This window comes from Emydura macquarii, unplaced genomic scaffold (assembly GCF_026122565.2).
Source record: "Emydura macquarii macquarii isolate MOO-44397 ecotype Brisbane River unplaced genomic scaffold, CSIRO-AGI_Emac_v2 contig_2205, whole genome shotgun sequence".
Taxonomy (NCBI): Eukaryota; Metazoa; Chordata; order Testudines; family Chelidae; genus Emydura; species Emydura macquarii.
In genome coordinates this window covers 38,300,376-38,325,612 of record NW_027132342.1, presented here as the reverse complement: position 1 = coordinate 38,325,612, position 25,237 = coordinate 38,300,376, and the positions used below count along the sequence as shown (strand labels likewise).

The window sequence follows — 25,237 nt, the reverse complement described above, 5'->3', positions numbered from 1 at the left end:
GCCAAGGTACAAAATGAGATTAAACTAGCTAGAGCTATAAAGAGTAACAAGAAAATATTCTACAAATACAAATACACTAGAAGCAAGAGGAAGACCAATGACAGGGCAGGCCTGTTACTCAATGGGGCGGAGAGAGACAATAATAGAAAATGTGTGTTGGGCCAGGGATCAACTCAGATCAATTCATGTACCCGCTGCTGGGCACCCAATAACCATGCCAGTGAAGACTAGTATTCAATCTCTTCAATGCAGAGCTATTTATTGAAACACAGTTATCACAGACACATAGAAAAGACTATGCAATGCCTCTCCTTAGTAAGCCTCAATTTCACAAGCATTAACCCTTAGTAACTATGCTGGCCCCACATAGTATCCTGATTAGTAAACAAAGCGAGGAATAGCTACAATCCTAGGTGAAGACTGTCTCTTCCTTCTTCCGGGTCCCTCAGGTACTTGGTCTATTTTCTGAGTCACTCGTAGCAGGGTCTAGGTTACCCCGAGGCCCTCTGGTCTCACATCCCTCTTCCGTCTGACAGTATCACCAGCCTTCTTGGATATATGCGTGTGTATAGATAGATAGATAGATACTATGTGATCTTCCTAGTACTTATACCCTCTTCCCAAAGGAGTCACATGTCCCGAAAATATGCAAAATATGCTTTGCTAGTGTATTATCTAGCATATTATAATTAATTCATAATTTGGGAAGGGGCTACAAGGATCGGCTGATATTCACTTTCCATTAACTACTCCCCCCAGACATCTGAGTTCACATTGTTTTATAGGGTCAGTTGACCCAGGTCAGCTAGTCCCAGATTCACCATTACACACCTCTGTGTGTTCACACCAGGCCATTGGCTGACCGTGAATGTTGAGGAGGGTATAGAGAGGTCCCAGTATTGAGTTCTCAATGGGCTGTAGAGAGAAGTGAGCATGGGATTGTTGAACCTGCAGGTCCACCAGAGTCTGCAGCATCTGTTTGCTGCCTGAGAAGCACCATTATGTCCTGGTGCATCTCCCTCTCCTTTTCCTGCACCTTTCTCCTCTCCATTCTATCCTTTTCCAGGCTGTCCACAACATTCATTCTTTATGCCCTGTGCTCACTGTCTGATGCAGCAATGTTTGCAGGATCTCATTGAACATGTGATCCCAAATCCTCTTATTTCTCCTCCTTATCTGGCTTAGGTGTTCAGAGGATGTAGAGGGGGAGATCCCGAAGGCCACAGTGGCAATAGCTGCAGATAAAACACACAGAGGTACCATTATCCGTCCATTCACTACAAAAAGAAAAAATTACGATGTTGAACTCACTCCCCTTGTTTCCCTAAAGTTTTAAGCACTACATTCTCACTTCTGCTTGGGATTGCTTGAACACAGCGTCAGTAACAGCACCAACCATGGTATGGCCTGCCGGGGATGGAGAAATGAGGAGGGATTGCTGGTTGCATGCTTCTAGCTGTATATGGCAATGGCACTGAATAATGGCACTGTTTTCCACAGGTTAGGGGTGATTTTCGCTGATCTCTTATTCCTGAGGATGACAAAAGCAGAGAGAGCATAGCTGCTGCTGGCATCCTGAAGCTGGCCACTTATGCTACTGGTCTATGTTCTGCAGGGGTACCTGCTGAAGTTATCACTAGGTGGAGTGGGAAGATGTCCTTATGTGGACTAAAAAATAAGGCAGCCCTCCCTAGAAACCTTTGGCAGAGGACTGTGGAGCAAGGAAGTTTCCTTGAGATCTCTCTTGATGATTCACAGGACATCCCTGTGCACATAAACAAACTGCTCCACATGGCTCTCCCTGCCAAACTCTACAGGGGAATGAAAAGCAGATAGCAACTCTTCCTCTCTTGGATGTGCCACTACCTCTTCTAGCATGAGTAAATTAATAATAAGTCAAAAGATATGTCCTGCTACTTTTGGGATGCCATCACTGTAATTTAAAATTAAAGTGCACACTTACCCAAGATTCCTTTCCGTGCATGGGGCTGGCTGGACTGCAGTGGAGTCAAAAACAGACCCTGGCTCACTGTGCAGCTGGTTCCCTTGGTTGCCTGTCCATCTTACTCCTCCTCCTCTTCCACTTCCACCTCCTCCTTCTCCCTATTCACAGCAGGGACCTGCGACTTGGGGTCCTCGGAAGTATCCACAGTGCTGTTGGGGGTGGGATCTCTGCCAAGTATGCATGCAGCTCTTTGTAAAAGCACTGGATCTGTAGATGGATTGTTAGTCTCCCTGGCCTTCTGGTATGCCTGCCACAGCTCCTTGGCTTTCATGCAGCACTACTGCTGGTTCCTGTTGTAGCCCTTCTCCTGAATCCCCCAAGCAATCTGCTTGTAGATATCCACCTTTCTATGGCTGGAGATCCAATACCTCTTGTCTGCTTGAGGAAGGAATGCATCTGGAGCACGTAGTTGAGATGATCAGCTGGGCAGTTGCACTCAACAGTGGAGAGCTGCTAGGTGTGCTTGCCAAACCAGGCAACCAAGAAAAGTAATTTAAAAAATTCACAGGGCTTTAAAGGGGAGGGGAGGCTTCCAGTCTCTGTGATCTCTAGGCAACGGAGTTCACAATGGTGACCAGAGAAGTCAGCACAGGGCATTGTGGAACAGCTGCTGAAGGACAATAACAATTGACATAAGTAGCAGTATCTGCACTCACATTGCATTGCCCAAAGTATGTCAACCTTGGCTCTACACAGTTCGGAGACATGGTGTTATTAAATAGGCGTAATAGGGCTGTCTCGGTGGGAGCCAAATTTAAGTGTAGACACATGCACAACTAGATCAACATAAGCTGCTTTGTGTTGACCTGATTTTGTAGTGTAGCCAGACCTAAGTTTTCTACAACAACACAAGAAAAAAAAAGAATGTTATAATGAGACATAGAAGGTAATTCAATCTATAATGCACTAACTTTCTTTTGTCCTACAACTTCAGAAATGTTAATCGCTTACTTCACTTTAAATGGTCTCTTACAACTATCTGTTCCACCTTGTATTGAACTGTGACACTCTGGATATGTGTAATTAGCAACTAGACACCTGTAGCTGGCCCGGGCCAGCCGACTCAGGCTCACAGTGCTCGGACTGCAGGGCTGTTTCATTGATGTGTAGACTAACAGGTTCAGGTTGAAGCCCGGGCTTTAGGACCCTTCGAGGGGGACGGTTCCAAGGCTCAGGCTGGAGCCCAAACCCGGAAGTCTATGCAGCAATGAAACAGCCTCGCAGTCTGAGCTCCACGAGCCTGAGTTAGCTAGCATGGGCCAGCTGCAGGTATCTAGTTGCTGGGTAGATATACCTTCTGAGTATCTTTCCCAGACCTGACAAATAGCTCTATGTAGTCTTGAAAGGTTGTCTCTTTCACTAACAGAAGTTGATCCAATAATCTCCCACCTTGTCTCTCTTCTATGAGTGAATCAGTTTACATTTCTGTACTGCTATCCTAAAGTTCATCAGTAAGTAAAACTAGGATTTTGGAGTGCTTGACTGGGTGACAGAAGGAGAATAAAATATTTATATTGTATAGTTTTACAGAATTTACAGACAATTTTAATCAAATTCAAATTATAGCATTAGCTATTCATGTTCTACTTTAGTTTGTCTGAGGGACACAAATGCCATTGTTATTTAACTCTGTTAACACAAATTCTTCAACTTTACTATTTTGCAGACTTGGGATGCAGCTTTAGCACGGACTGCCAGGGCATGGGCAAATAAATGCCTTTTTAAACATAGTCCGTATTTAGAGAAAAAATTTATGTCCCATCCTCATTATCCGGATGTTGGAGAAAATATCTGGACTGGAAATTACCGGATATTTAGTGTCAGTAAAGCCATTGAATTTTGGAACAATGAAGTCAAGGACTACAATTTTCAGACTCGCAAGTGTACTAAAACATGTGGTCATTATACTCAGGTAATTTGCTAAAACAGTCTACACAGCTCAAAGCACAATGCCAAGAATTAAAGTTCATGGAGACGATAAATAATTACCAGTTAATGGAAAATAGCTGTTATAGTGAGTGACCTATACATCACATTCTTTCAATGTTCCATTTAGATACTTATGTGGCCCCCACTGTCATACAGTCTACTAACTCTTAAGATACAGTTTGAAACCTATCACTCTGGATTATACAACAACTGTGCAAGACTTCCTGGATAGTACTGTGAATATGTTAACTTTTGTAAACAGAAATCATCTCTAACTTGGCATTCAACCCAACCAAATCACCCTGCTCTTGTTTTCTTAGTTTTTCAATCTTATAAGAAATAAAGAACATTCCAGGAGGTGGGAGAGGAGGGGGGAAAAGAGCTAACTTGTCATTTCCCAGAAACATAACTCTGTTTTATTTGTATTGAAAAGGTAAATAAGCTTTTATGAAAAACTTAAATGATTGTGAATCCACATGAACTTTGAAATAGAATTGTTTTCCAGTATTGCAGATGTAGTCACATTTTAGTGCTCTAAAGCAGTAGTTAATTTTGTCAGACTCAAATTGTTAGCTAACGGCCAATAGAAGTGGGTATTTAAAAGAAAAATTTCATCCTTTATTTTAATTATGAAACAGCAGATTGTGTGTTGTGCTTATATGTTGATCTTGCTGTTTTTCATGCAGTGAAACCTGTTAACATTCACCAGAGTAACTGCCAGTTCATCAAGTGGCGTCTGCACTTATGGGACCAAGGCAGCTGCATTGTGAGCTTCCAGAATCTCTTACAGAGCAGTATCAGTGGGGGTCACTTATCTCTCTCCCTTTCCTTATCCCGCTCCTTCCCTCATGTAGAGTTCTGAGGATATAAAAGGGGAAGTTAGTCCCTCTGTTTCTTCTAATTGCCAGTGGTGCGAGATCATCTAATTGCCAGATCACACTCGATATGCTCAATGGTTATTTTGTTGCAGTTTTTTCTTTTTTCCCCCTGCCCTTTGGGGACTATTTTTGTTTTTAATTAGTTAGACTGTAAGTTAGCTTTTCTTAGAAAAAGTAGAAAGGAGGAGGATGCCTGAATGGCATGGGCATCTAGATTCACAAAGCCTCACAGGCCTGCTGGTGGATGAGGCTCTTCAGGCCCAGTTGATTAAGTCTGGCACAACGTAAAATCACTGTTGACTTTGGAGAGCTGCACACCAAACTGTCCCTGTGTGCTTGACGTAGGGAGCTACAAGGTTCCTGTCCTGGACAATGAAGTTCAATGCCAGAAATCCATCACACCTTGAGTTTGGAAAGCCACTTGCCAAAGTGGTCTTAGTCTGTGGATCTGTCCAGTTTAACAGAGTTTGATGCTGAGTAGTTCTGTGACCAACGTGAGCAGAACTGAGAAGTCCCTATTCATCAAAGTCAAATGAGTCCAGTAACAAGGATCCAATACCCTTGACTCTGGAGAATCACATATCAAAATGGTTCTGTGCCCAGCATAAGCAACACCAAGGTCCCTGGATCTGTCCAAGTTGCCTGAATCTGGTACCAATGATAGAACATAACTGATTCTGAAGAGTTGCTTGCCAAAATAATTTTATGCCCAGGATGAATGGGCACTGAGGTCTTCAAATCTCCCGAGTCAAGCAAGTCCAGTGGCAAGGGTCTGGCACATTGGTTCTGTGCTCAGTATCAGTGGCACTAAGGTCCCCAGATCCATTTGAATTGGCAGAGTCCAGTGTCAAAGACCTGATAACATAGGTTCTGTGCTTAGTATAAGCAGCATTTGGTTCTGCTGACTTGTCCATGTCAGCAGAATTCACTGCAGAGATCCTTCACAATTATCTCAAGAGAATTATCTTCTAAAGTTGTTCTGTGGCTTTCTTAAGAGATGTTGAGGTCTTCAGATCCATCCAGATTGATCAAGTTTGGTGCCAGGAGTCTAGTGCTATCAAGCTTCAAAAAGTCACTTGAAAAGGTTCTTTTTGGCATAAACTGCAAAACCTAGGATCTGGTCCACTCATGACTCCAATCTCTTTGAATAATGAAACTGTCGAAGCAGTCTCCAGCTTTTGCTGTTTAGGTTCTATACTCACCGCTTCCTCTGACTCTCATTTGGAGGGTCTTCACCAGATTAGTATCACAGCTTCTGATATGGATCATTTACAACAAATATGGACTTAATATCATCTCGGCACAACAACCAAGTTCAGGACCTATTCGAGCTGTATCCGAAACATGGACACTATGCCACTAAGACTGGGCAAAACTGGAGGCTTTCCACACAAAATATCAATATTGTTTATTGGGCATAAAGTGGAAAGACTTCATTTGTAATACAGACATTTACGGTTACTCTGGTCTACAGATGACTGAGGTCTTTTTCCATAGCCAGCATCATACGATTTTCAGACAAGTTGCCAGAATGCCACAAGTTGTTCTGGGAAATGCTATTCTCCAGGTGGCTTGTAACATCTGGGATAAAATTCCACGAATCAAGGGGTGGAGGCGGTCCATAAGCAGACCTATTATATGGGTGCATCAAGTCTATTTCAGTGTTGGATATTCGGTCCGTCAAGCCTTTGTGACTGCACAGGAATGGACCAAATGACGAACGATCACTGCGGCTGACCATTCAGCTAAGCGTTGAAGAAGCATCTTGGACCTAGAACTATTCCAAGTTGACAGTTCAGTGTCAGGAATTAAACACTGAAGTGCCGAAGTGGCCAAGATGCCCAGATCCATCCAATGCAGAAGTATCTGGGATGACAGGTCTTGAATGCTGGTCTACAGGGCTCTTAGGAACTTGTAAGTTCCAACCTGCAATCTAATGACTTGCTTACAGTTGCCAGAATAGAAGCTGAACCCTGACAGAGGACTCTAATCTTGGAATAGGACTGGCGGAATGCTGGAGTTCTCTATTGGTTCATAGCATCTACACAAACCCAGCACAGGAACAGGAAGTTGTCCATGCAGATGAGATCTCCCTTCTTAAGACTGCTTCCCCTGCAATATCTGCTCCTGCTACTGATCTCCTGGTTACCTGCCTGCCTCATGACGTCTGACTCCCAGTTTTGCCCTCTGACTTGCCTTGAACTCTGCATGGTATCTGATGTAGTCTGACTCCCGACTCCTGCTCTGACCACGTCAGACAGGCCATGCCCTGATTGTGACAGTTTGCATGGACCACTCAGGCCACAGGTGCCAGCAGAATAGGCCTGGCTAACCCTTCAGGAGTACTAGACATGCTCTATAGAGGCACCTACCTTCAGGCAGACAACCAAGCCCTGCAGGCCTAGGTCATTCAGCTTGGAGAACCTTGGAGAATCAGCTATTGCAGCAGCATGTCATGCAGTTGCATGCTGAAAATTGCTTACTACAGTCATGATTCGTGCAGCCCTAATCCCTGATACAGCTGTCAGAATGCTTTGACAGGAATCACCAGTGATTCCGGGGTTTTATAAACCACTGCCATCTCTTATTCATGATGCATCCTCAGTCCTATATTACTGATCGGTAGTATGATTGGTCATCGGCCTCCTCTCCGGAGAAGCATTAGACTGCACCTCTCCCTTCTTGAAGTGTGATAGCCTACTATTGTTGAACTGGTGGGTTTTCCTCCAAGACATATTGGTATTTTTCGATGACCTGCACCGAACTCGAATAGCAGAGGCTGCCCTAAGGAAGCTCTGATGGGACAGGGTACTGTAGCCTCCTATGCCATGCAATTCCACCACCTCAAAGCTGATACAAACTGGAACAAGGCAGTATAAGGTTCTGATGGGCCCTGCAAGAAGAAATTAAAGATGCATTAGCCCAAGTAGAGATTCCCGTGAGTCTGGATGCCCTTGTGGATCTCGCCACCTATATAGACAATTGGTTACAGGAATGAAGGGAGGAAGAAACAAGACTTTTCATCACTGCCTCTCACTAAGCCAGTTGCAGGTGGATGTGGGCTGTTGATGGCTCACCCCCATAGAAAAGGAACAATGAACAGCTCTGCTTCTGGTGTGTGCATTAGGTCACTCCATCTCTGCCTGCCCCATACAAACTACAAGGAATCAGGGAAAATAGCTCCCCCACATTTCAGTCTTGACTGGAATGCACCCGAGATCTCCCCACTTGTAGATTCGCATATCTGGGATACCACTGTAAAATTCCACCCTATTACCCCTCATTGACTCAGGTACAGCTGACTGCCTCACAGATGCAGTGGCAGCCCAGATTCTGCAGATTCCCCTGCAATGCAAGGCCACTCCTGATCTTATAGAGACTATGATGGCTCTCTTCTATCTTCTAGTTCAGTAATGGAGGAAACAACTCCACTGGAGATTGTGATTCAGGGGCCTCAAGAATTATTATAGTTTGGTGTAATGCATTCTCCACTCTTTCTCTGATCCTCAGTATCTCCTGGCTGGCCCTCTACAACTCACTTATTTGGTGAGCTTGTGGAGGGCCACGAAAAATGCTTTACTTAAGAGTTTTATGGGCAGCAATGTTGGATATCAGTAGATCTTGTCCCAGTGACCAAACCTCGAGAAACTCAGGTGGGGGGTGACTATTCAGGCAGAATTTTCCATTAAATCTACAGTTCAAGTCCCTTCAAAATACCAAGACTACATCAATGTCTTTGAAAAGAAGAATGCAGAAACCTTATCTCAACACTGGGATTATGACTGCCCAATAGAGCTGCATCCAGGAGCCAAAATAGTATTTGGATGAATTTATGCCATGTTAGGACCTGAGCTGACAGCACTCTGGGAATATCTTCATGAGAATCTAACCCAAGGCTTTATCTGCATGTCAATCTCATCAGCTGGTATACCAGTCCTGTTTGTCAAGAAGAAAGACCGCAGCTTCTGACTCTGGGTGAACTACCATTCATTGAATCAGATAACTATCAGGAATTACCTGCCAGTCCTGACTCCTGAGCTGCTGGATCACATGGGGTCTGCTCATTTATTCACCAAGTTGGACCTATGGAAGTCATACAGCGTTGTATGAATCAGGGAAAAAGATAAGTGGAAGACCACCTGCTGGAACCAATATGGCCACTGTGAATATCTTGTATTTCAGGTTAAATACCACCCTGGCTGCCTTCCAACATTTTATAAATGATATGTTCCAAAACATATTGAACCAGCATGTAGTAGTCTACCTAGAAGACATATTGATCTTCTCCAACTATCCTCAACAATGTACTGCTCACATCTGAACAGTCCTGGAATGCTTGTGGCAGCATGGCTTTTCCACCAAGCTCAAGAAGATTGTCTTTGACCAGGCCTCCCCAGAGTTCTTAGACTTCATCTTATCCCTAGAAGGGCTCCAGATAGACTCATGCAAGGTCCAAGCTCTCCAAGATTGGCCAACTCACCATGTGACATGTGACGTGCAATGCTTCCTGGGGTTTGCCAGTTTCTACCGCTGATTTATCCTGAATTTTTCAAAACAAATTGAGTCCATTACCAGTCTCCTCTGCAAAAATGCCCACTTCTGTTGGTCTCCCGAAGCCCAGCATGCATTCAGTCAACTGAAACTTGCCTTTACTACAGCACCCATATTGTCTCACCCTGATGTCACACAAGCCTTCATTGTAGAAGCTGACACCTCCGGTACCATGATCGGGGATATCCTGTCCCAGCGACCCAAACAAGTGGTACATTTGTGCACTTATTACTCAAGGAAGCTCACCCCTGCAGAGCTAAACTATGAAATATTTGACAAGGAATGCCTGGTGATAAAAACCACCTTTGCAGAATGTTGGCACTATCTGGAAGGAACTCATCACCTGGTCCAGGTATTCACTGTCCTCAAAAACCTGCAATATCTATGTAGGGCAAAAGCCTTAAATCAGCAGCTGTTTTGGCAGCCTCTATTTTTCTCATGATTTGATTTCATTATCACCTACCATCCCAGATCCAAAAATGGCAAGGTGGAAACCCCAAGATACAGTACTAGTCCATGAAGTCCCAGCCAGGAAACAAACCTCATTCTCAAATCTTGGAATTTTCTCAGTGTAGCTTGTCACCAACATATACTTAAATTGATACACTCCGTCTCTGCCTCAGAAATTCTGTCTGATGAATGCGTTATTATCAACAAGCAGACACATGACTCCTGGGAAGGGATCATGTGTGTAAGGGACCTCATCTATGGAACTGCATCCTCCAGGACCCATAAGAGTTGCAGTCCTATAACTATGCAATGATTTACCCTGAGCAGGACACTTGGGGTACTTCAAGACCCAACGACTAATATCTCACTACTTTTGGCGACCCCATTGTCATAGCTTATATTGTAGAACTACCAGAGACCAACAAATTTACAACAGTTTTGATGGCAGGGGACTACTTTACCAATATGGTCCACCTCATTCCTTACATATGCCTCCACTCCTCTGAAAAGACAGCCCAGCCTATGGATTAGCCATAGTCCACCTCCATGGCCTTCTGAAGCACATAACCTCTGATTGGGGGTCTCAGGTGACAGTCTGGTTCTGGCGCAAGGCCCAGTGCTTGTTGGGATTATGCACGTCTTTCCTCCTCTTGCTGCCCCAGTCCAGCTGCTGGACAGAAAGGGCCAACCAGATTCTCGAGCAGTTATCCATGATGCTACATTAATGATCACCAGAACAATTAATCTTCACTTCTCCAGTCCATGTAATTTACCTATAACAAAACAGACCATGCATGTATAGGTCAGAACCCCGTTTTTATCAATTTCGGATACCATCCCCAATTCCACTTGCAATTACCTGCACCGTCTGCTAACCTGGCCAACAGACCTGGTGCAGAAGATTTGTTGGGCCCAGGAAGAAGTGAAGAAGCACCTGGAAAAGGCAAGAGCAGATTATAAGAGGTATGTGGAGCAGCATCAACAGCAGGGCCCCACCTATGTAGTGGGACAAAATATGTGGCTCTCCACGGAACACCTCCACACAGACAGATCTGCTCGCAAATTGGATTTTTGGTTCCATGGTCCTTTTAAAATCCTGCAACTGGTTAATCCAGTCACTTTTGAACTCCAACTACCCTGCTCTCTGAAGATTCAGCCAGTATTTTAAAACCCTACAAAGAAATCCCATTTCCCTCACAGGACCCAGCCACCACCTCCACCAGAACAGCTACAGGGCCACGAGGAATACTTATTTAATAAGATCCTGCGCTCTAAATATAAATGTGTCAGACTCTGATATCTTGTTGATTGGGAGAGGTGTGGTTCTGAGGAGTGCACCTCAGAGCCCGCATAAAATGTATATGCTATCACACTTGTGCGGGTGTTCCACAGAAATCACCCGGAAAAACGTGCTTCTGCATCACCCTGAGGGTGCCCTTCGGGAGGCGGTGATGTCATCAGAGACCACAGCTGTCAAAGCTTGGTCCACGTGGCCTTAGGAGCTTGTAAGTTCCAGCTTGCCACCCAGTGACCGGCTAATGGTTTCCAGAATTGAAACTAAATCCTGACAGAGGACTCCAGTCCTGGAATCTAATTGGCAGAACGCTGAGGGTCCTGATTGGTTCACAGTTTCTATATAAATCCAACTCAAGAACAGGAAGTTGTCATTGCAACTAGAATTTCTTTGCTTAGGACTGATTCCCCTGCAATACCTACTCTTGCTACTTGCCACTGATCTCCTGGTAACCTGACCTTGCCTAACAGCTGACTCTCAGTTTTGCCCTGCCTTGAACTCTATCCTCCTGGTATCTGATCTGGCCTGACGCCCGACTTCTGCTCTGACCATTATATCAGACTACCCATGCCCCAGTCATGACAAGAGGCTCTGGTTCCATTGACCCAATGTGCCACAAATGGTGCTGAAATCCATGAACCTGTATGGGTTGACAGAGTCTATTGCTTATGGTCAAGCTTTGGAAAGAGCTGCTCATTATCATGTCTCCATATCTGGATGGACTTGGAGGTCTGTGTTGGGGTTTCTCAGTGACCTGATTCTCATCTTAGCTCTCCTGGCTCAGACCACAACTTGGATTTTTACTCTAGAACAGCATTTACTCCACCCATGTCCTATCCCAGAAGTCTGTCTTGCACCTAGACTCTACAGAACTGCTGCTGCTGCAGCTAGTTTCCAGTTCTAAGCCAAGAAGAGGATTTTTTAGGGTCCAGTTCTGAAGTGGCTCTGCTATGGAGTGTGGAACTATCCAGTTGTCAGTGCCAACCAGTTCTTGATGCCAGGGACTTCCTCAGCCATCTTTATTTGCAAGTCACTCAATGACTGTGACCCAGGATATCTAAAAGATCATTTAAAGATAAGGAATAAAGTCAGTGGTAAACATTCCCATTCATTTGGCACAATGGTACTTTCTAGTGCTAGGGTAAAGTTGGTCTTTGTAGGTCTATAACAGGCTTCACTTGGAGGTGAGCAGGCCTACCGGTCAGGCTGCAGCCAGTCCTGGGATGGCTCTTCAAGGCAGTTTGGAGGGGGGCAGTCACGGTTCATTCCCCACTGACGCCCAGAGTGCTACAGAGTCGCTCAGGCATCCAGGGAAGGAGGGAAGGGTAGGGGGACCCAGGCTCTCCCTTCCCACTAGGTCCCAACCCAGAGCCCAAGGGGAGAGAGGCAAGGGGTAGCTCAGTCCCTTCTGGCTGCTATTTCAGATCAGCTTCTGGATCTCTTCCTATATTCCCTATTTTCCCTTCAGTTTGGGGCATGGCTCCAGCCTTCTGCTTGCAAAGCCTCAGCAATTCAAAGCTTCAGGTGGGAGTCCAGGTGGGGGTCCAGTCCTCAGGTGGGATTCCAGGTGGGAGTCACTTTGAGTTCATTTATTTCCCTATGAAGGGAGAAGGAGTGGGGGGGAAGCAGCGGGAGAGGGAAGTCAGGTCCCTAGCCTCCCAGTCAAGTCTTTCTCACAGTCCTGGTCTTTCCCTTGTAGATCACTCTGTCTCAGCAGCTACAGCATCTACCTTCTTATAGCCAGTTTCTCATTTACTGTCCCGCTGCACTTGACTGCCAGAGATTCCTTTTAAGTAGGTACTCAATAGGAGATTCTGTGCATGTCATGGGTGTCAGTGAGTTGTTGGATCTCCTTCACTTTGTTCTCCCATGACTTGTGCTCCCATTTCCTTTGAACCTCAGCTTTGAGTTGATGGTGGACATATTGCCTTGCATTTATGGTCAATCAGGTCTTGGATTTCCTGATTGCTCTTGTCATATTGGTCTTGATGCTTCCTGGTGGAGAAGCACAGTGTTCTCTCATACTCAGCATGGACGGCTGATTTGAGCACTTTCCAGTGATCTTTGGGGTTCTCCATGTTGGTTTTAATATTCATCAGTTTCTTGATGAGGCACTGCTGGAAAAGGCCATGTTTACTTGGGTCCTTAAATCTCTCAACATCGATTTCTGTCTGTGTGATTTCGTCTGCATTTGCCATTTTGTTGCAAGGTTGAGGGAAATGATCAAACGGATAAGGTGATGGTCCATCCAATAATTGTCGGCATCAGTCATTGCTTTGGTGATGTAAAGTCTTCACAATCACAAATACAGACAATCAGATCAGATGCCAATGCTTAGAATACAGGTGTCCCACAGTGTCTTGCACTTGTTATTTTGGCAGAACATGTTTTTTTTCTGAAAATTAGATCATATTCTGCACATTTGGTTAGGAGAAGAATTCCATTGGTATTGATCTTGCCCGCTGCTTTATTTCTGATTGTGCCATTCCAAAGCTCTGAGTTACATCTAACTCATGCGTTAAAATTGCCAAGGAGTATGAGCTTGTCCTCTTTGGGAATGGCAGAGAGAATCAAGGTTGGCATACAATCCTTCTTTGGTTTCATCATCAGTGTCAAGGGTTGGAGCATATGCACTGATGAGTGGTGTATGCTGGTTCTTGGTAAGTTTGATGCGGAGGGTTATGAGTCATTCATTGATACTAACAGTTATTGAACTCCAATATGCAGACAACTGTGAGCCATGTGCCCACTCAGAAGATCTTCAAAAAATAGTCAACGTTTTCTCTGAGGCCTACAACCAACTTGGCCTCACACTCCACACCAAGAAAATGAGGCTCCAAAGGACTCCAAAGCACCAGGATCCTGTTCCCATAATGCAGATCAATAAGGAAACCCTGGAGAACATCAAGCATTTCATTTACCTCATCAGCTGTCTGTTGCAGAAAGCTGACACTGATGAGGAAATTCAACACTTCCTTCAGTGTGCCAGTGCAGTTTTCGGGCACTTGAGAAAATGTGTCTTTGACGATCATGACCTCAAGAATCAAACCAAGCTTCTCATGTAGCAGGCCATTGTTATCCCTGCTGTCTTGTATGGTGCTGAAACCTGGGTCATGTATAGTAGACCCCTCAAGGTTCCTGAATGACACTACCAATGGTGCCTCCACAGGATGTTCCTAATCAAGTGGGATGACCAGCGCAGCAACATCAGTGTTTGTCTCAAGCCAAAACCTCCAGCACTGAAATTATGATCATCTGCCACCAACTCCTGCGGGTGGTCAAAGGCCAGAAAACGTATTCCCAAAGCAGGTCATTTTCTCACAACTGAACCATGGCCAATAGACTAAGGGTGGGCAAAATAAGCAATTCAAAGACACCCTCAAAGCTGACGTGAAGAAGTACAATATTGATATGAATTCCTGGGAAATCCAAGCCCTCAACCAACAAAATCCTTGTGGCAAGGATCCCAGTATTTCAAGATCCAACAGAAACAACAGGAAACAGAGAATGGGAAAGAAGGAAAAAACACACCACAGCCTGACTCAATAATCCAGATATTCCCCTTCCATTGGGAAATGTCTGCCCCAGCTGTGACAAGATCTGTGGATCCCTGATTGGTCTCATCAGCCATTGTGGATTCACCAGCAATAACTGGTTATCATTTCATGGAAGACAATCATCCTTGAACACTGAGTGATGAACCACTCCACAGTTTCCCCTCCTGGAGAGAGGACAAGAGAGGAAATGTACCACATGTGACAGATGTTAGCCATTTTGTTTGATGCATTACTGGAAGATGTTAAAACACTGTAATGATACAAGAAACTATATGGAATAGGGTATCTAGTATCCAGTATTGATTGTTTTGTATGATGCTGAGTCCTGCCTTGGTACCAGAGACACCTAAGAACTCTCATCCTGGGTCTTCACTGAGCCTTCTTTGGATCTAGAAGTAAACAAGCTTCACATCAAGGGAGGTAGGCTCTGTAATTTGAATGTTCAAAGGGCCTTAAGTTATCTATCTGGAGCCAAACTAGGGGACTTGATGACACTTCTCCCTTTCCCTTCCTTTCTCCTTCCTTTCCCCCCTCCAATACTCTGCATAGACCTGATTGTCTGGAGGGAGTACCATTCCAAAACAAGAACACAGAATTAACTACAGATCACCTGGGCGGGTTTGAGTCAGTGAGGAGACAGCTGGGAAGAGGTGGGACAGGAAACAAGCCTGGGAAGATTTAGAAAAAGAACTAAGAAAGAAGAGAACAGAAAAAGAAGCTCTGAGCTGGGGCAGAGACTGAGACACCACCAGAGTGCAGGAGTGCAGAGTCTGAACTAGGAGCTTCTTTGGAGCAGAGACAGCTGTTGCATTGGTGATTGCAAAAGAGGACTCTTTCATCCTGAAGCCCACAGGACAGCTGAGACCATGCAGCAAGACCCACCCTCACAATGCATACCAGCATCAAAGTGCACAGACAGGTTGGGGGGGCGGGGGAGTAGTAGGGGAAGGTTTGTACTGGTGCAGAATAGAGAGTCAGTATGTGTCTAGCTGACATGGGGGACAAGGTAGGAGGGGAAGGTCTGTGCTGTATACTGTATCGGGGCAAAGAATCTATGTAACCCCTGCTACATATCCTGACCTGGGCCTATTCCTGGCTTTTCTGTAGTTAACCCCTGGAACAAGTACCACACTTAACTCTGACCCCTTCAGAGGGAGGGTTGGTGATTGTGCAGAGATGTGTGGCTGGGAACTGGGACCCATTATCCAATTCTGGCATTCCCCTACATGACAAACCTAGCTACAAGTTCCCTACATTATTTGGAGGATGAAACCAAGGATCAGTCTATCACAGCTCAAAGACTGGCCAGGTGCCTCAGACTATGACAATTCTTATGACCTAGCTTATGTTCAGCTACTTGGAGATATCGAAATGAATTTAACTAGATTTAAGGAAGCTTCCATAGCATTCCTTCACATTGTCTTTATCGTAAAAATGTGCATGGATGTTACATGAAATTCTATACATTTATTAGGCGGCTTTTTTTGCTAGCTGAGGCTTCATTTGGGAGAGCAAGAGTTGCTGTCACATCTAGTACACTCTTGACTTGGGATCCAGAGATGTTGCTTGTTTTGGTAATTCTGCTGTCCTTGTCACCTAGAATGCCTCGACTTGCATTCCTGGTGGTTGTATTACTCAGTGAACTCCCATAAGTGGGAATGTACAGAGGCCAGTTGAAGAAGAAATGGTTATTTACCAGCAACTGGAGTTTTTCAAGATGAGCCTTTGTACATTTACACATCTTGCCCATCTTTCCCACTTCCTTTGAGTCTTCAATTAAGAATTCCTACAATTAGTGGAAGGAATTGAGGGATAATTGGGACCACTTCCCCCTTTTTACCCTGGGAACCCTACATGAGGGGAAGGGGAAGCAGAGAATAAGTGATCAACTGACACTGCTGCAAAGAAGATTCTGGAAACCCATGGTACACATTCCTTGCTTTGACAAGTGTGAACGTGCAGAAGCTCATCTTGAAGAACTCCAGTAGCTGGTAAGTAACTTATTTTTCTGGCTACTGTAACAAGTGACTGCACAAAGCAAATAATATTGAAGAATTCTCAAGAGAACAGAGATCCTCCTGGCTATTAGAACACATTACAGTGATCACAGTTTAAGCTTTATTTTGTAAAAGAAAAAAAATCTTATTTCTTCTAGGTTGTTTGGGATAATTCTCATAAGGTGGGCTGTGCTGTTGTTTTTTGTCGTAGTGCTGCAGGAATAAGAAATGCAGCACATTTTATATGCAACTATGCACCAAGGTAGGTTATTTTTAAAATGAAGACAGTATTAATAATGTTTATTCCTCCAAAAATAAATTGGAATCCTCATCCATAGTTTCGTGTGTGGAATCAGGGAAATGATTAATCACTCGGTTAATTCAGGTATCTAAAGACCCAGGAACTCTGATTAATAGTGCCTGTCAGAGAGTGGCTGACCCTCTGTACAGGTCAAAGGCCTAGCCTACCTCTAACCGGAGAATGAGGTAGCTCAGGTTCACCTGGGAATAGTTAACTCACTGAGTAATAGGAAGTAGTTAATTAGACAGGGAAGCATCTGGGCATGATAAAAAGTTTAAGGATCTGAAAGGAGAAACTCCTGAACAGAAAGGCAGCTTCTAGACAGAGGATCCTTCTAGCAGATTGGTGAGAAATTGCCTGAAAAGCAACATTCCAAAGAGGAAGAAACAGAATGAGAGGCTGGGTAAACCTACAGAGGAGGAGAGGTAGCTCACAGAATAACCAGGATCTGAAAAGAATTGGTTCTGGCTGTTCCAAACAAAGGCCCTGAGCTGGAACCTTGTGGAGTGGATGGGCCTTGCTTCCCCTACCTACTCCAGCCAAGGACTTTGAAGATGAACACCCTAAACCCAGGAGATCTAAGGTTGTTTAGTCTCCCCTAGAGCCATGGAATGTTCAACTCCCAATTTCCTTGAAGGGGACAGAGACTATTAAGGACTTGTTCAGAGGGCTGGATGACAAACACAAAATTGAGTGTGGTGGCATAAGGGGGATGGAGTCATGTGGTATAGCTTCCCATCTTGCTACAAAGGGGTGCTAACAGATAAAGGCCCCATATTATAATGCCTGGCAGTAGTTTTAATTTTGTGAGTTTTGTTGGTAAATCTTATGCCCTCTGTCTAACAAAGGAGGGAACTTCTGCACTAGAAGAGGCTTTACTCTCTCTGTGGAGTAATTACTAAATGCATGAACTAGAGAATTGTGCCAAACTAGATGGGTGTTTCAGTACCTTAATACATCTTTTGTCTGACCAGCTTTGGCTCAGCTCAAAAAGATAATGTATGGCCCAGTCATGGTATTAACATCTTTTTTTATATAAGCAAGAAATCTAAAATATGTTTTAACTATAGTAGAGGATCATGTTTTAACCCTGTCAGATTGCTTATGTTAAAATAGGGTTCCTTAAAATGGTCATAGTTTTTCTGTGCACACAGGAAAAAATCCCATGTTGTAACCCAGCTAGACTACAATCTTGTTACACAATAATAATCAAACATCGTGATTTTGGTAATCTAGGCCAGAAATTATAGCTATGCTATATTTTGTGGATCAGTCAACTGGACTAGGACTAATCTTTAATGTCTTTGTTTTCCATCTTACCACCTCAAACCACACATTATTAAACCATCAATATTTATTTTATTTAAACATCATAGGAAACTTGTAAATTAGTTTTAATCCTGTTGTTATATGATGGAAAAAATATTAATTTGGTTATAACAGAAAATCTTCAGTTTATTTGGACGCTGTTAATCAAATCAGTTACCCCAAAACCAAACATGGATAATGTGCTGTGCTCCACTGGACTCCCCTGTCTTGGCTCCACTTCACTGGTTTAAGAAACTGCCATGAGCAGGGTCAGAGTAAGGAATAAGCAGAACAGGCACATAACATCAGAATTTAAGCTTAATAATTCTCTTGGAAATTTCTTGGTCAAATTCTTGGAAACCAAAATCTTCCTTTTGACTTCTCTTCTGAACTGCAGTCACCTTTACTTATTTCCCCCAAACTCTTAGTTTAACATGTCTTCCCTAAACCTAAAATTTTCTATTACCAACCTGATTCCCTTATTCTTACAGCATTAGTAATCTTTTGGTATACTCTTCACTTCAGAGTTCACCAGAGCCTAGCAGACTTAAATCTTTCTTCTCTCCACCATCTTCTCAACTACCACTTGATATTCCTTGGATGCATTTACCAGTACAGAAGTGTGTAGCACACAGCTTTTGAGAGAAAGAGAAATAGAGTAATAGAGGTCCTGGATGAGGCAATTTACCTTTTAAGATCTCTCGTTCATTTCCCTACTTATTTTACTTCTGAGGGAATTCTGCGCCAAAAAAAATCTGCACGCAATATTTTAAAATTCTGCAAACACCAGAAGCACCCCTGCCTGGCAGTGGTTTTAATGGCCCTGCCCCTCCATGCTAGGTGCGGACAGACGGGCTCAGCTTGGCAGGGACCAAGTGTAGAAAGGTTTGGTGTGGGGGGATACATGTGTGGGTTGAGAGGGTTCTGTGTGAGGCAATCTGAGTGAGCGTGGCTTAGTGGGGGGTCTGGGAGCAGGGGGGCATTTGGATACACTGGCTTGTTGGTGGGGGGGTTCTGTATGCAGGGGCAATGGTACTCTGCAGGAGGCTCCAGATGAAGGTGGTTGGTGTTTGACAGGGGGCTTAGAGGGAGGGATGGGGCTCAGTGGGGGGTCTGGGTGCTTGGGGAGTGGGGCTTGGTGGGGTGGGAGTCTGGGTACAGCTAGTTGAGGCTTGGTGAGGTGGGGATTCAAGTGCAGTTATGAAAAGCAGCCAGGATTTCCTAATATTTATAAGTAAGCATCTTGAGAGGAAGGTCAGAGGGGTAAAAGGGATGATGTAGAACAAACTGTGTGGCCAGGAAGAGGCAGGTTGTGACATCCAAAAAAGGGATACCCAAATGTAGTTGAACCAAAGGCCCCATTGACAACTAGCCAGCTACTTGAAGACCATACCTAATTTGCATGATCATTTTATACATTTTCCATTAATAGGTAAATTCTTCAGGTAATGTCCTTCTGGGTGCTCCACTTCAGGTGTGCATGCACCCTGTACCTTTGATCAGAGATTTTTGGTAGCAGTGCCCATTCAACCCATGCATGTGCCCTATACATCTTTATACCCATACTGAGGCTGTAAAGGGCTGTGTAAGTGAACTATCCTTGATTCCTTCTCAATTGCCTTCAGCCAGAGAGGGGGGAAGTGTGTGCCTGTTTTTCTCATTAGAGTTAGAATATAGTATATAGTGTTAGTTCTTCATTGAGTGATGAGTCCCTGGGTGCTCCGCTGTAGGTGCAGCAGCACCTGTGCACCTGGGATCAGAGCTATTCAACAGCAATGCTCATCGGACCACACATGCGCAACTCCCTCCTCTCATGTTCAGTGTGGAACGTGTATATATAGCGCTGTGCGGTGTGACTGCCCTGAGTTCCTTCTCTACCGCCTTCGGACCGAGGCAGAACCCTTTAACAGAGCCCATTTTACTTTCTTCTTGATTACCTTCTGACAGGGGACACAGCTCCACTGCAAGACCATGTACCTCAGGTACCATCTCCAAGAGAAGATCTAAAGATCCTACCAGGGCAGACTGACTGTCCTGGTGCTACCTTCCATTTCTGGCAACTCAGGCAAGCCCTCTACTTCATCTTCGCACTGATGCCCTTTTTGGCATTGGTGAAACCTTCAACAATGATAGGAACATTGGCACCAACATCTAAATTCTCAGCACTGAGAAGTCCTCAGCACCGAAAAATACCTTGGCACTGAAAGATACCTCAGCACTGATAATCATTGGCACCAAAGAAATCTTTAGCGCCACCTGTCAGCCTTTCAAAAACATACCCGTTGGCACCATGCAGTGTGGCAGCACCAATGATGATTTATCCACCGCTGCAGGTATCTGACAGATCTAAGGGAATCTGACAATCCAGAGTCTCAACTCCTCAGGTGAGATCTATCCCCAGTCCCACTGTACGGGGAGATTTTGAATAGACCAATAAAAGGGCCAAGGTGATAGTGTACCATACTTGTTGCTAACAGCAGCCAAAATTGATAGGCCTTTCAGCAGGCCTGTGCAGCCGTGGCATGACTAAGCCAGAAGAGGAGGGGAGCCCCTTTATCAACCTTTGCCTGACCCTGCTCCCCCTCCTTGATGCTCTGGTGGACATGCTGGGATCTGTGTTTCAGGAAAAGACCAATAAGCTTATTTATGCATGCCCTGTGGGAGATGTTTGTCCCAGCCTCAAGATGTGCAAATTCTGTCAGAACATACCTCGCTAATTAAGTACTCTGGTAACCTTAGGTCTAGCTTTTGAAACTTTTTTTCTTGTCTACTAACAAAGATAAATGGGGATGGATCTTTGTTTGGACTCAGTGGTGGGTGAGTGTGTTTTTTGGATTCTACAATGACAGCTAGAAGATCTGGCCAATCGGAAAACCATCGCTGTTCCCACTCGAAAGCTGCCCCAGACTTCGGCAATTATAATGGTTGAGGGTTGGGATGTTTTACTAACCTGTTGCGGACGTATGTAAATGTTTGAGCCTAAGTAAAAGTATACCTTTAAAGTAATAGCACACTTGGGTTGTGGTTGAGCCTAAGTAAAGCATAGCTTTGTAGTAAGAGAACTGTTGTGTTATACTGTTTCTACCAGTCCATCTATCAGCTGGACAGCCATGTCTCCATTTGACTTATTTCCTGACACCACCTCGCACAAAGTAAAGTTACCACTAGCTTTGGGTTGGCAGAACCCTGGGTAACACCACCATCACTAGACTCAAGACAGTCTTCATTCTTGCCTCCACGGACGGCAGCCCCCTTTCCTCAGTGATGCCGAAGGAGGAGGAGGGCCCATCTACATCTGAGCAGATGACATCAATGTACCCTGCTTAACCTCACACTAATCAGGGAACCCAGGTTTGGCAGGGACCTCCATGGATGCAACCACATATCCCACTTCCACTTAACTGGCCATACTGGGACCTCTGAGCCATGTATAGAGCACAATTCTGCAATCCCCGCAAGGCAACAAATCCAGAGACCTGCATATCTCCCCTCTCAGCCGGCTTCCCAACCTCAAGAGCTAGAATTGCCACAAATACCAATGGAAGAAGTGGAATAGGAGGAAGAGGCTCCACCAGCCCTACATTTCTCATCATCACTGAACAAAGCCATCATGCCTCCACCTCCCACAGCAACAGACTACGTCAGACACTTTCAAGAACTCTTCAGCTGGGTGGCAGACTTCCCACATATTACACTGGAGGAGGTCAAGGAACATCCTTCATACATCCACTTCAGCCAAAAATTACATTTCCTATCAGCTAGGCACTACTCAAACCAGCAACCTATTATGACAGACCTCAGCTTCCATCCCACCTACATGCAAATATGCTGATAGAAAATACTGTGTGCCAGCAAAAAATGCCAAGTTTTTATTTTTGTATCCTACCCTGAATTCGCTCATGGTTAATGCAGTGCGCCAGTAGGAGAAGGGCTGCCAAGTACCAATCTTGATGCACCCATCCTAATCAAGGTTGGAAATGTCTAGACTTATTCGGATGAAAATCTTATTAGTCAGCCATTCTCCAATTTAGAATTTCCAATTATGAGGCCCTAATAGCTAAATATAATTACCTCAACCATTCTAAATAGAGGAGCTTTGCCAGGACCTACCGCAGACAAAAAAAACAATTCATGCCTTCTTATATCAGAAGGCCACCTAATAGCCCAGAAGGCTCTACAAGACTCCTTGGACTTGGCGGATACTGCTGCTTGATCCAGAACTACCATGATAGTAATGAAGTGAGCATTATGGCCACACCTCTCAGGTTTCCCCAAAGAGGTACAGACAAAAGTCAAAGACGTACCATTCAAGGGCCAAAAACTATTTTCCAACTGCACAGACAATTCCCTGCACTCTTCGCAGGATTCCCGAGCTCCTTTGTGATCTCTTGGGATATACCTCCTACAACCAAAGAGGAGATCAGGGAAATACTAGCTTCCTCCACTCTCTCGACCGCGACAATACAACCCACAACCATCAGTTTGACACTCAATGCCATTGCCAAAGGCCTCCAAACAGGCATAGACAACCCATTGTACTATGGGTGACGTCCTATACACCTTCAGCCAAGCAACAAATTTGAAGGTATGGCTTAGGCCCTGAGAACCTCCCATCTATCTCCACCATCTGCCACGTACCAACAGTTTTTGGCAACCGGCTATTTCATTTTTCCCATCTTGGACATTCATCAGTTAGGTCCTGGAGATAGTAAAGGAAGGACACTCCATCCCCTTCCTAGCTATACTGCCCTGCCACCTCCCCACCCACTGCATCCCTCTTCAGGAGCCTCTCTCATTAATCTATCCTACAGGGGGAAGAGAGACATATTATGCAACTAGGAGCCATAGAACAGGTACCTTCAAAACACAGAGGCTGAGGTTTCTATTCTCACTATTTCCTAGTTTGGAAGAAATCTGGTGGTTGGTGTCCCATCCTAGATCTTCGCAATCTAAACAAGTTTGTCAAACTGCAGTGTTTCAAGATGGTTACCCTCTCCACTATCATCCCAGTACTGGAACAGGGGGACTAGTTCTCTACCCTTTACCTACAGGTTGCGTACTTCCATATTACTATACATCCTGCCCACAGGCATTTCCTATGTTTAATCGTGGGCAACTATCAATACCAGTACAAAGTACTACCTTTCAGACTATCCACAGCACCATGGGTGTTCTCCAATGTCCTCGCAGTAGTTGCTGCCTATCTAAGTCATTATCTTTCCATACCTGGATGACTGCCTTTTCAAAGCCCCATCTGAAAACTACACCTTTGGAGCAGTTCACATGTCAATGACTCTGTTCACAAAATTAGATCTTCTAGTCAATCTAAAAAAATCCACCTAATACAGCAACTGAAATTCATCAGCACACAGCTTATGCCATACAAGCCAGAGCCTTCCTACCACCTCAGGTTCACGGCTATAACAGATCTGATATCCACTGCACAGGTATTCCCCTCCCAGATCTCCACACAGACATGCCTCCAGCTCCTAGGACATGTGGTTGCAGCCACGTTTGTGTCAGACACACAAGACTACACATGCAGGGTCTTCAGGGTTGGCTCCATACAGATTACCTCCCCCACAAACACAGCATACACAACTCTTATCCATGCCAAACTGAGTCAAGGACTCACTACTTTGGTGGACACATCTCAACAACATTTGTGTTGGGGTTCCCTTAGTGCAGCCATTACCTACCATGATTCTAACCACCGATGCCTCCCTCATCAGCTGGAGAGTGATCTACACAAAAACACTATACAGAGCAGATGGACACCTACCAAATCCACTTGATGCATCAACCTGTTAGAACTAAGAGCGGTCTGCAATGCCTATCTACATTTCCTACCACTTCTCAAACAACAGATATGAGTGTTCACTACAATCTCACCTGTATGTATTACATCAGACAGACAGGGAGGAGCAAGATGTTCAGAGGTGATCAAGCCCTGGAATTGGTTTATTCAGAACACCATCTCCATTTCAGCCACATATCTTGCAGGGTGTCAGAACACCGCTATGGATGCACTAAACATGACATTCTTGCATGATCACAAATGGGAGCTGGATGTGTGAGCACTTCAACCCATATTTGACTGATGGGGTTGCCTATGATACACCTTTTCGCCATTCAGCACAAAACCTGCTGCCCTCAATTCTCTTCCAGAATGGGATGGAGATGTGGCTCACCAGGAGATGCATTCCTCATAACCTAGAATGCACCATTCCTTTATGTCTTCCCTCCCTTTTCTCTTCTGTTCTGAGTCCTACACAAGATTCAGGAGGACTAAGCTCCGGTTATACTAAGAGCCCCAACATGCCATGACAAGTTTGCTACACTTAGCTTTGCATGATGCTATGCCAACCTATCCATCTCCTCCTGACATTGTGGCTCCTCTCACAAGATGCTGGAGGCATTTGTCACCAATCCTTGAATGCTCCACCTCAAAGCATGGTTCCTTTGTGGTTCCAGGGTCTGGAAATAGCCTGTTTAGAGGCAGTAAAATAGATACTACTGGATGGCAGACATGACACTACCAGATGCATTTACACAAAAGTGGAAGAGATTTCAACACTGGTGTGCTCCACGGTAGTTCAACACAGTACATACTCTGTTACCACTCATATTGGTCTATGTCCTACAACTCTAACAGGATGGATTAGCCAACAGCTCTATTAGAGTACACCTGGCTGTAATTACTGCTTTTCACTACCCCATCAATGGCTACTCGCTCTTAACACACCCTCTCACAAAGCGTTTCCTCAAAGGCATTCAAAATCTAAACACAGACATATGGGCCCCTACCCCAGTCTGGGACCCCAGCCTAGTCCTATTCTCTTTGCTTAATCACCATTTGAACCAAGGGCAACCAGCTCACACTTACACCTAGCAATGAAAATGGCCTTTCTCGTTGCCATCACATCTGCTTGACAGGTGAGAGAAATCTCAGCCCTCATAGCATATC

General features: G+C 44.7%; 1 protein-coding gene across 1 annotated transcript in view; it reads left to right on the top strand.

The window, feature by feature from the left end:
• The window catches only part of LOC137160560 (glioma pathogenesis-related protein 1-like), a 46,814-nt gene that overhangs the window by 4,169 nt on the left and 17,408 nt on the right, over nt 1–25,237 (top strand). The window contains exons 2-3 of the mRNA XM_067559105.1: nt 3,672–3,917; nt 16,820–16,923. Coding sequence (XP_067415206.1) covers nt 3,672–3,917; nt 16,820–16,923 — 350 coding nt within the window. The remainder of the gene's footprint in view (nt 1–3,671; nt 3,918–16,819; nt 16,924–25,237) is intronic.